Source organism: Gymnoscopelus microlampas, assembly GCF_963454915.1.
Source record: "Gymnoscopelus microlampas genome assembly, chromosome: 20".
Lineage (NCBI taxonomy): Eukaryota > Metazoa > Chordata > Actinopteri > Myctophiformes > Myctophidae > Gymnoscopelus > Gymnoscopelus microlampas.
This window is the reverse complement of record NC_139957.1, coordinates 16,551,712-16,563,815: the sequence shown is the minus strand read 5'-3', so window position 1 is coordinate 16,563,815 and position 12,104 is coordinate 16,551,712. Positions and strand designations below refer to the sequence as shown.

General features: G+C 39.5%; 1 protein-coding gene across 1 annotated transcript; it reads left to right on the top strand.

Annotated features, from left to right (window-relative positions):
- The first annotated feature begins 854 nt into the window (after positions 1–854).
- slc39a8 (solute carrier family 39 member 8) lies at positions 855–12,073 on the top strand. Its single transcript, XM_084045115.1, has 8 exons — positions 855–1,433; positions 1,806–1,965; positions 5,017–5,186; positions 5,404–5,526; positions 6,108–6,269; positions 10,065–10,272; positions 10,711–10,895; positions 11,675–12,073. The coding sequence occupies exons 1-8, from the start codon at positions 1,209–1,211 to the stop codon at positions 11,819–11,821; spliced, it is 1,380 nt and encodes a 459-aa protein (XP_083901241.1). The 5' UTR covers positions 855–1,208; the 3' UTR covers positions 11,822–12,073.
- The last annotated feature ends 31 nt before the right edge of the window (positions 12,074–12,104 follow it).

Here is a 12,104-nt window from a genome sequence, read left to right as displayed (position 1 = left end):
AAGTACTGCGATTTTTCACTTAAGTAAAAGTATCAATACCACATTGTAGAAATACTTGTGTTACAAGTAAAAGTCAGCTGGTATTCAAAATGCACTTGAGTAAATGTACCAAAAGTCGAACACTCATTATGTAGAATGCCAAATTCAAATGTAGGAAATGCATAACAAATATTTTGAAAATAGCAGATCTACAAGCTCACAATGCATCATTGTGAGCTTGTAGATCGGCTATTTTCAAGTAGCTAAAGTATATAGGCCTAGGGCTGAAGTGGTTAATATGTTTTGTAACCAAAATCTACAAAAGCATCTAGTAATTCAAGTTTTCAAATAATTGTAGTGAAGTAAAAGTACACTATGTGTCTCTTGAGATGTAGTGGAGTAGAAGTAAAAGTAGGCCTACTGAAAATTTGAAAGTAGGCTACCTCACAATTGTACTCGAGTACAGTACTTGAGTACATGTACTTAGTTACTTTCCACCACTGCCCAAACCTAGCCTTATTCCCAAACGTAACCTCAGGGTAACCGGAAGACTCACCCCAAAACACGCTCACCCCCATTTCTTTTCTTGTATTCTTGTATTTGTTTCACTGAGGATAAGGTTAGAAATACGTTTAGGGTTAGGCATAGTTTTACTGAGGTTAAGTTTAGGAATAAGGTTAGTGTTTTTGGCACCGTTTTACTGAGGTTTAGCCTGATACGTTTAGGAATACCAGCTGAACACCACCGGATTTGCTGTGTGACTGTGATTTGGGGCGAGCGTTTTGGTATTCATTCTCAGTAAAATGGAAAATGGGGGTGAGCGTGTTTTGGGGCGAGGCTTCCGGTTACCCCTACATGTGGTCGGTCTGCTCTATGGGTCGGTCACCTCCATACTTCGCCTCTCCTTCTCTCAGCATACCGAGGTGAACTTTGAACCAATGGGACGTAAACTAATCTCAACCCAGATAGCCCTACTCGATTATTTTATTGAGTGAATATATCGGGACGGGATTTGGAGGATCTGCAGTTGAGGAGATAGGACAGATTACACGGTGAAGCTACGATGGACCTGGACTATATAGGAACTTCAAGGACAGTATGTGCTTGTATAAGTTTCTAGTCCAAATAAACGGTATTTAGCAATATTGGGTTAACATTATAGCTGGCACCGCACCGCAGGATCACAAACGGGATTCAACGTGCCATTTCTCAACTGCAGACCGGGTAACATGTATCCTCTCGGATGTTTGATCGCATGCGTGATACTTTTTATTTCCAAAACGCAATGTATAAATGTGGACGACCAGGATGGCCAAGGATATCTTGATCTTATCTTGCGCTTTTATGGCCAAAACAAGTCGATTTCAACAAAGAATCTTGAAAACTTAGTGCAAATAATAGCAGCAAGAAGACCAGAATTAATAGCCGAGGAAAATCCACTAGCAGATTTAGAGGTAAGTGCTCATTTCCTAAAAGAAAAATCTGATGTTTATTTTGCAGTATTTTGCTGAATAATGTAACCTGATAAATATAAAGTCACAATGAGGCTAAGTGACAGATTATTAGTCATGTGTTACTAGTTTGTTTGCTTTTCTTTTTGACAACAGTTGCAAGGAAGAAAAATAAATGCTCACACCATGTTAGAACAATGCAGTATTTGCATTCATATTTTAGCATTTTGTTGTTTTTTACTATTCATATACTAGACAATATATGCTTTCTGTATATTGGAATACATGCATACATGAATAATGATCTGTTAATCTGTTTTAACTTTCCTCTTTCCTCCTTAATTATCTATCAATACCTCTTCCTCCCCTCACCAGTGTCCTTCGGTGAAGCAGATCTTGTCCCAGTATGGGCTCAATATCAGTCAGCTGACTGTGGAACATCTGGAGAGAATCTGCCCTGCTGTGTTGACTCAGGTGCTGCTGCCCTCCTGTCCCTACAACACCCCCACGTTGCTAGAGCCTGCTGATTACACTGGTAAGTAGTTGCTTCATAGTGCTGTAGTACAGTGGTTCTCAAACCTTTTCATGTCAAGGACCCCCAAAATGATATGTATTTGGCTGCGGACCCCCATCTCATCCCTGTGCTAGACATTTTTCAAAAATAGCAGATATGTATATATGCTATTTTTGAATAGCCAAAGTATAAAATATGGATAAAGTGGTTAAAATGATTGTGGCGCTATATTAACAAATTGTTGTCTCCAGGCTTTCTTATTCATAAGACATTCCCTCCTAGCACCACACGTATTCCACAGGTAAAAGGGGGCTGTCATGTTGGATTGAATCACAACATTGTGGTTTTATCTGTTTTGGCACAACTCAAACGTAAAACCACACGCATCCAGTTATCAACCTGAATACGCACTGGGCCATTAGGAGACAAAACAAACAAAAAGGATTATTTGTAAGAGACCAAACCAAACAAATGTTGTTGGTGCTCTGTGATCTTGACACAGTGCTTTTATGTTGGTTGGTTTCACGCCTAAGAGAAATGGTTTATGGATGCACCATGCAGTAATGAATCTAATGATACAACATGTTGGGTCATTATGACCGTGGATAAATAGAAGAATGCTTAGTTCGTTTCACCCCCAGTGGACATGAACTTTCACACAGTGGTGAACTGTGTGATCAAAGCAATAAACTCAAAAGGAAACGCCTGTACAACAGCTTGCTGCTCCAAACTTGTGGTCAGAACGTTGTATTGTGTTTGTGTTTTGCACAGTAAATGTAGTGCAGCAGCAAACTTGTGCAGACTTTTCCTTTTGATCTTGTACTGTAACTTGTTTTGTCTGGCACCAGCGCAAAAAAAATGAGCTCCGTAGCACTCTTTTGAGTAACAAAGCAGTAAACTCACTATTTGTTTTGTTTCTCTTATAGCATACATAAGGCTGTTTTCTTTTCTTTTTTAAATGTCAGTTTGTGTTTGCATTAAAGTAAGCATAGGGATAAATATTTATTTCACCCCAATTGCAATGCTCTCCAGCCTTTTCTTCCACATTTTTTCCGTGTAACCCTAATGTAGATTATGACCCTCGGGTTTTGAATACATAACTCAGTCAGAGAGATAAATTAGATTCTCTTTATTTAAGCACAGAATAGTTAGTAGTAGTACCGATGGAGAGAAATATTAACATCTTACAGAATTTCACATTATATACCAACAAATGGTACAAGTACAATTTCACATGCAGTGGTACACCTGTGTTGTTTGATCTCAGAGTCTGCCTTCTAAACAAGCCCTGCCATTATGTCCTTATGGAAATTGGCAACGCATAGAAGGAATGAAACAATTGTTCTTTTCTCTCTCTCTCTCTCTGAGAGAAAGGACATCATTCTGTCTAGCTGGGAAGCAGAGAGTGCATGCATCCAGCTGATGACAGCAGTAAGGTTTCAGTGTCACATTCCAGCAGTGATCTCCTGTGGCGGAGGAAAATGAAAGCTTCACAAATGGCCTCAAATTGACTCTTGGACCCATTGATCTGCCCTCAAATATCATATTCCCTGCTTCAGTTCTGTTGACAGTGCAGGTTGACTGTGTAGGTTATAATTAGATGTGATCAGGGTTCGATTTGCTGGGGGGGGGGGGAGTTTTTCCTGTTGCAAGGGACCTTTTTTTTTAACTCTTTATTTTCAGATTTCAAAATTGTGTAAGACAATACATGCAAACAAGAAGACAAACAAAAAACACAAGAAATAAAAGTAAAAAATGAGGCAAAAAACAAACAGGTAATCAAACAAAATGGGACATTCAGTACCAACAACAGAAACATGTTTACAGGATTTAAGTTACAATAGAGAGGATGAAAACCAACAATCACAAGAGATCTGGCCCGCTATCTAAATAGTCCAACCATTTCCCCCATCTTTTTTCACCCAACTCCTTTTGGAGTCTCAAAGAATAGGTCATCTGCTCTAGAAGATGCAACTGCCTCACAATACTGAGAAATAGCCCTATAGTAGGGCAATTTTTCTGCAACCAGTTCATAAGAATCGTCCTGACTCAGTCCATCCGAGGTTTGTCCAAGATACAGGGATTCAAATGTAGTACTGATACTGAAACCCAGATTGTTTGTAATAAGTGCAACTACTTCCTTCCAGAAAGGTTGAATTGCAGGACAAGACCAAAAGACATGTGCATGATCAACCATGGTATCCCCACATTCTCTCCAGCAATCCAGCTGGTTACCAGTTTGTTTAGACTTCTGTTTGGGAGTGATAAAGAAGTGGATTTGTTTTTTCCAACAAAAGTCTCTCCAGGTCACAGAGTTAGTGGTTGTTGATTGTGTTTCCCATGTATTCGACCACACGTCATCACTTATGTCAATGTCCAGTTCTTTTTCCCATCGTTTCACATATTGTGGAGTCCTTATTCAATGACATAATTCCATTATATAGCTTAATTATAAGACCTCTATTTTTTTTTGTGTTAAAAAGGTTGAAGTACTATATTCTGATAGTAATCATTGCTACAGAGCGTTTGTTCGGTCACAGAGGTCTCTCCAGCTCTTTAGTAAACAGAATATAGTCCATTTTCAGGTGACACATTTTTAGCCAACCAGGAGAGAGCACTGAAAATGCATTTTCTGTTTAATAAAGAGCTGGAGAGACATGGGAGACTCATTTTACTGAACAAACCTTTAACTGCAGATATCTATAAAATTATTGCCTAGCCAACCCATATGTCTGACTTAAGTTTTCAAAACTGTCAATATCCCCATTTTTAATCAAGACAAACCCATTGTCTATATCTGCTGTCCAGTAATGCTGGTATGAAGTCAGGATCATATACTGGCCAGCTTAAAAGCTTAGCCTCCCTCTGGAGTTGGAAACATTGAACTACTTCTAACCATATTTTGCAAGGGACTTTTTGTAAGTAAACCGTTAGTTTCTATTCAATTCCAAAGAGCAATTTGGCATCAAAGTCATCAACGTGTGCTGAGCCCCTGTGCCTGAATGAAAACATTATTTGGCCACACTGTGTACCATTAATCATGAAACTCTTTTATTCTTGTCTCCCTGACAGTGTGGGGTTATGGGTTCCTGTCTGTCACTGTGATAAACCTGGCTTCCCTGCTTGGTCTCCTGCTGATTCCCTTCACAAAGAAATCCTATTTTCCCAAATTGCTTACCTACTTCATCGGCCTTGCCATAGGGACCCTCTTTTCCAATGCTGTTCTACAGCTCATACCAGAGGTTTGTAAGATGGAGATAAAATGACCACTTAATTAGGCTAACATGTTAAATCAAGTGAAGTTTATTTGCACATTCATGCTGTGATTTAAGTGGTTCACAGAACAACGAAGGACATGTATGTGAAGTTATGAAACCCAAGCTTGTATTTATACTTGTGTTTGTGATTCATTTTAAATGGATACATATACAAGGCTAACATTGTCCTAAAATCACACAGGCCCTGGGTTTTGATCCAAAAACTGATAACTACGTGTGGAACGCTGTTGGAATATTTGGTGGATTTTACCTCCTATATTTCGTGGAGAAAATATTGAAAATGGCCTTGGGAGTAGAACACGAGGTATGTGAATGTTAAGGTTTGAGTGTTCATAATGGTGTCTGTGGGAATGTATGGTGCTTTGAAATGCTCTCTGTGTGTTTGCATACGTGTGTGTGTGTGTGTGTGTGTGTGTGTGTGTGTGTGTGTGTGTGTGTGTGTGTGTGTGTGTGTGTGTGTGTGTGTGTGTGTGTGTGTGTGTGTGTGTGTGTGTGTGTGTGTGTGTGTGTGTGTGTTGGGGGATGGAACGGCGGACTGCATATCGTGTATATTTTGATTTATATATTTTCTTATGACTGTTTTATGTACTTGTACTTTGGCCACCTGAACTTTGGTCACCTTACCGTACCTTTATTAAGGGGTGAATAACTCGTAATTAATGGCGAATTGCAGAACCATTTAATTGTATTTATTTATAGCTGACTTATTGATTATATACAGTAGGTATTAACAATCTGTAATTAGTCACTCCACTTTGATACTGGAGCAATTACCCTTTAATAAAAATATTGACCATAATCTATCTCTATCTCTCTCTCTCCCTCACTCATACGATTTCACTTTTCCAACCAATTTCCTGGTGTAATGGACTTGCCTCTCTTTAGCATGGGCATAGCCACTTCTCCCCTCCTGAACTGCCGCAAGAGAACGCCTTCCATAATGGGGATATACTGGAGAAAAAAGAGTGCCTCACCCTGACGGCTGTCAACACCATAACCACAGAGAAGAGCAGTCCAAATCCTGCCCCTCCACATACAGACTCTCAGGTACCAATAAACTCTCAGCTCATTCAGGGTGTATTATTCACTGAAGTTATATTAGAAAATGTTGGAAGCGGGATAATATTACGCATGATATTCAATTGTTGATCAAATCTACCTAATTACATATAGGAACAGTGCCTTGTTTCTTTCTAGTAGTCTACATTTTAGTGTAACTTTTCCACTTCTCTCTTTTGTATCATCAGGTGATCTCAATGTCACCACATAGAATAGGCTTCTAAACATTAGCCAGTTGCCACTGAGGTGAGAGCACCAGCCCTTCCATTAATCTGAATGTTTCAAACATAAAGCATTTTGTTTATGATATCATCTTATCAGGCATCTATATGGGTGTGATGGGTGATGTGGGTGTGATTGGGTCCTATAAATAAGCTCATCCCATCAAAGGCTTGTAAAAGAATGGTCACAAGTAAATAGGGTGGCTCAAGAGCGGTCCCCTGAGCCCAAGAGTTCAAAATGTTAATCCCTATCCGAGTGGATCAGAATTAGATTTTTTTTGGTAGTTCAAAACCAAATAACGCATTGGGATCACTTTGATATCCGATCTGTGATCATAGAATTGTCTCAGCAAACATTATATCAAGAAATATAACTTTGATTAAATAGTATCTTTAACCCCCCAAATCCTAATATGCTCCACTGGAATAGGGATTAAACGTTTTGAACTCTTAGGCCCTGGGAATTGGAAGGTTTCTGGTTTAATCCTGGCTCCTCTGGGCATCGCATTAAAGTGTCATTGAGAAACACATTGAACCCCTAACTCCTCCCCGGGTGATGTTCAATAACTGCATACTGCTCCTAATGCATGCTATGGGTTAAAGGCAGATATGCTCATCTGTTAAATTCCAGATATGTGCAAGTGTATTTGGCCTTTGAAACTTTACCTTCCTCGCTGTTGGGCAAAAACCTTGTATCTCCATATTTCAAAATGAAAGTGTTTTTTTTCCATTTCCTGAAAAGTAATTGTGCTGGACATACAAGTTTTCCACCCGACAGCAGCGATAAAAATAATAGATAGCATTAAACAGTAGAAATAAAAGAACAGTCATATAAAACAGTGCTAGGGTGCAGACCAGTTAATGTTTTTGTCCCAACATAAGACACGAAAATACGGCAAGTGGGTATTCAGAGTTATTGATTGAGCCGTTATCTGTGACATGGGACGATTAGAAGAGTGGCGTTAATGTTTAACGGTGAATTCTCTCTGTTGTCACATTGAGAAAGAAGTCTGTCTCTATGTGGATCATACTAAACAAACAGAGTGGTGTCACACAGAAGCTCAAGGAATTGAACCAAGATGAGACAGAGACTCCCTCACCACCACAAACAGCCCCCTTGGATAAATGCAGGAATTGTCTGGGTTGCACACAAAGACCCCTTTTTGGCAGTGGGCGATAATGGGTTGGTTTGTCGTGGCGGAGTGTCGCCAACTGAGTGCCATTAGCCCTGTTTGGTTCCAAAGAGTCTCAGGTTTTGCTTCAAGGAAAGTTATGCCATTATGTTTGTAATTGAAGAGTTCTGTTTTAAATACCACAGAACTTTCGGAAAAACAAGCAGTCCTTGAAGTTAAACATTCAAGGTCTCTCTAAAATATAGAAACCCAATTTATAACAGTCTTTCTAGGTTCAAGGTTTCTTTATTCTTACATCTTGTGTACAGGTACATAAGAGTCAAAGGAAAGAATAGAGCCGCACACTGTTGGCTCCGTTTGTCTGTTACATTTTTATTTTGCAGTTACAGAGTGATGTTTCAAGCCCATGCTCTTCTTCAGACACCAATCTTGGGTACATAAGAGTAAAAATATTTTTTTCTGGTTTCCTCAGACATAATAGCAGCAATGATAGTAATAATAAACATGTATATAACAAAAAGAGGAATAATCAGCAAATCAAAGAATAGCAGCAGTATCATGGTGCTTGAAGGTACGGTACTGAGTGCAAGGTTCTTACTACTAAGTTGTAAACATCTATCTGTGCCAATATCTTTGTCATTGTTTATCACTACTACTACTACTACTTGGTCCAGCAAGGAGTCAAGGACAACAATGTTTTTCCATGCTATGAAAAGTTTAAAGCTACAATCTGGGATTTATAAAATAAAAACATTAAAGAGTATGTTAATACAATGTACAGTAACTAGCACTGCAGTGGTTGGAGGTAGGGCTGGGCCTTATATCGATATTGTGATATGAGACTAGATGTATCGTCTTGGATACTTGCTGACCCCTGCTCTTGTGTATTTGTCTTCTTATGAATCAGTTGGACCGACATGCAATAGACTTGACACTGCCAGTTAGTACTGAATTTGTGAAATGTCGGATGTGTGAATGTTCAGAAAAACAAATAACGCACATCCTCCGTTCCTTGGTGCTGAGCCAAACTGTAAGAACAGAAATATAAGAACAAAGCGGGGCTCGAAACTCACTTGTTGAATGCTCCAAAGGTTTTTTATCTATTTGTGACACACAGCATATATACAACGTTTCGACCCTTCCGGTCATTTTCAAGTATAGAACAAACAGCATATACTGTATACAACGTTTCGACCCTTCCGGTCTTTTTCAAGTATAATGTACTGTATAATTGTGTGAATGTTCACAACAAGAGAGTGGGCAGGCTGATGACGTTGAAGTATTCATTTATTTGGCTGTTTTTATTAGTAGTAGAGTTACGTGAAGTTGGAAATGTGTATACAGATTAAAACTTCATCAATAGCTCCGATGGTTGGATCTATGGGAGACTGCATGTCAAACAGTTGAATTAAGGGAACTATGCCTATGCATATTTCACATTTCATTTTCACATCTGCCATGTTCTGTGGAAGGAAATGAATAAAACAGATTTTTGTCTCATCCATTCATCTCTCCCTCACATCTCTCCCTCCTGTCATTAATTGGGAGGAATTAACGCATGCCTCCTGCATGCTTTACAGGCACCTAAAACAAACAGGAGCAGTGCCAATGATAGCACATCTGATACAGACAATCACCTGTTATTTGCTACTGTACACCTATGAAAGGGCAACTCCGGACAATGTCCCGACCGACCTGATTTCCTGGACCTTGTCGGAGTTCTTGTGAAAACGTCTTCTGTGTCACTTTTATGGTGCAAGTCAAAATAGTTTATTGGGGGAAAGTTGAACAAAGACAGGGTTAATACAGCCTCTTCCTGGATCAGAGTAGCTCAGCTTGTATTGCCTATGGACAAACAGAGTTTATATGTGCTACACAGGAGAGAACCTGAGAAAATGGATAATTGCAGACTTCAACATTTGCGAGTCTTAACTTGGTAGTTCAACAGGTTGTACCACCCGATGTGTCATCCACCAATGAGTGAGTGAGTTCCTTCTGGGGAGAGACTACTAGCTTATATAGCCCATATGTAGGTGGGCTAATCAGCTCTCCCAGGTTTAACCACTGTACTGATTCAACTTTCGTATCGGGACATACATTCCTTTGATCAGGATATGAGCTGTCCGTGGTGCTGAGGTCTCTCCCCGGGCCTCTGCTCCGCCTGGTGGTTGGGCTTGGAGGTTCGGGCCACAGTGTGATTGTGATAAAAGTCTATGGCTAAAACGTCTGTTCTCTGTTACTTGTCAATCTATGTCAGGAAACTATTAAAAAAAATATATATATATATTTCTATGTTATAATTTACATGTGTGAACCCTTTATTATAGGGTTCAAGTTATTGGTCCATCGCTCGGTTTAGTCTTTATTCTGTTTTGCCATAAGTGTATCTTTAACCTGCACTCTCTCCTTTTGGGAGGTCTCCCTTACAGGAGGTTCAGGTGTCCGGTGTGATGTGCCACTGGCTTAGAGGGCAGCGAGTTTCCAACATAAAGACAGTGGCATGGATGATCACCCTGAGTGATGCTGTGCATAACTTCATAGATGGACTAGCAATCGGTGCCTCCTTCACGGTGTCTTTGCTGGCGGGATTCAGCACCTCCATTGCAATTGTGTGCGAAGAGTTCCCACATGAGCTAGGTGAGTTTAGGAGCACTGGTAAACTAAATTGGCTTTACATTTTTACACATCGGGGTCTTTAATGTGTGATGGGAAGTTCTCTCTAATACCTTACAGCCATGCAGCAAGACACTAAATGGTCTCTCTTCCTATTCAGGTTAGACCCTCTTACATTTTGTAACCTTGGACCTGTAGTGTATAATGAAACTGTATCAGTATCATCATACAACATTATACATTATATCAACAATATATTTTTATAATTATATGCAGATTTGCAATGTGCTGTGGACTTTTCAAGTTGAATTCATTTTTGACAAAAAATAAGGACAGATTAACATTATTACATGACTGACCAAATTCTACAACATCTTTTTCAAAGGAGAGGCCGATTTGTTCCAAAACTTCCACCATACTTATCAATCCCTGGTTAATCTTCCCTTCTCTTTCCGGCTTCAGGTGACTTTGTGATCTTGCTGAATGCTGGTATGAGTGTACCACAAGCCATATTCTTCAACCTGCTATCAGCCATGTCCTGTTACGCCGGCCTTGCCTTTGGTATCCTGCTTGGCAGCAACTTTGCCCCCAATGCCATCTTTGCTATTGCTGGGGGCATGTTCCTGTACATTGCACTGGCAGACATGGTAAGAAATGTGATTAGTTAGGCTGTAGTCATCCTCTGTTTGCTCTCTGACAGCACATATAAAAATAGCAGTATATCTAGTGGCAAAAGAATATCTAATATTTAATATATAGGCAGTGTTTTCACTCTGACCCACTGCAATGATTATGGTCTTTGTTGAAGGAGTGCCAGTGTAATGCCTACAAGTCCATCCTATAATTCCACAAAGTCTGAGACCAAACCTGTGAGCCCAAAAACATTTCTGCCCGGTTCTCCTCAGTGCCTGGAGCTATTGATCTCAAATTGCGCACAGCCATTGACCATTACCATGTGCATGGAACTGCGAAGCCCGTTTTTTGTTATCACTAAATCTCAGCTGTTTATTCGCATTTTTATGTCAAAAATACTTCTGCCCGGTCGCCCATGCATTCTCCACTGTTGAACGTGCACCCTTTAAGTGCATATCTGCATGCACATAATTAGATTGTTGTTGTTAAGTTGCAATAATAGTTGTACAAGTTGTAATAACAGTGTTGTATAATTATTTTTGCTGTAGTAATCAATTCCTTATAATATAAGTACAATGAATGACAGAATATATATATATATATATACGGGGGCGATGGGACGGGACTTAACTCGGATCAGAAGCAACTCTATTGCCTTTGTTGTAGCTTCTTCTCTCCAGAGAGTGCACACATGTCATCACTTCCTAGGTAGGCTGATGTCAAAACATAATGGCTGTATGTTGGCCCTGAAATGTGTTAGACAGGAAACTGAATATCAATGTTGTCTTTTCAGTTCCCAGAGATGAACAGCATAATGAAGGAGCAAGAGGGAACCAGTTCCAAGATCATCATCTTCCTGATTCAGAATGCAGGGCTTCTAACTGGCTTTGCTATCATACTACTGATAACTTTGTTTGCTGGGGATATCAACCTGGGTTAAGGAGAAAGGAAGACGGAGGAACATAAAATGGAAAGAAGGAGCATTAGAACGGAGAAGTGGCTCTGAGCTGCTGAAGGTGAATGTAAAAGTGCTTGTTTTGTACAAAACGTATTTTGACAAAAGAAAATAGTAAAGCGTTTTCTATCTTTTGACTATCATTGTAGCTGAAAGCTTAGTCCAAAAAAGGGAATGAATTTACAATCATTTGGTGTGTGGAATAAAAGCAAATTTGTATTAAAAGGTAAATAAATTATTTTTTTCAGTCTCAATATTGTGTTGTGAT

What these genes read in the sequence shown, in the direction of transcription:
- slc39a8 (XM_084045115.1), top strand. Translation starts at nt 1,209, where the DNA reads ATGTATCCTCTCGGATGTTTGATCGCATGCGTGATACTTTTTATTTCC. An exon ending in AGAGCCTGCTGATTACACTG is followed by an intron (nt 1,966 to 5,016) that starts GTAAGTAGTTGC and finishes TCTCCCTGACAG; the next exon opens with TGTGGGGTTATGGGTTCCTG. An exon ending in AGAGTTCCCACATGAGCTAG is followed by an intron (nt 10,273 to 10,710) that starts GTGAGTTTAGGA and finishes TTCCGGCTTCAG; the next exon opens with GTGACTTTGTGATCTTGCTG.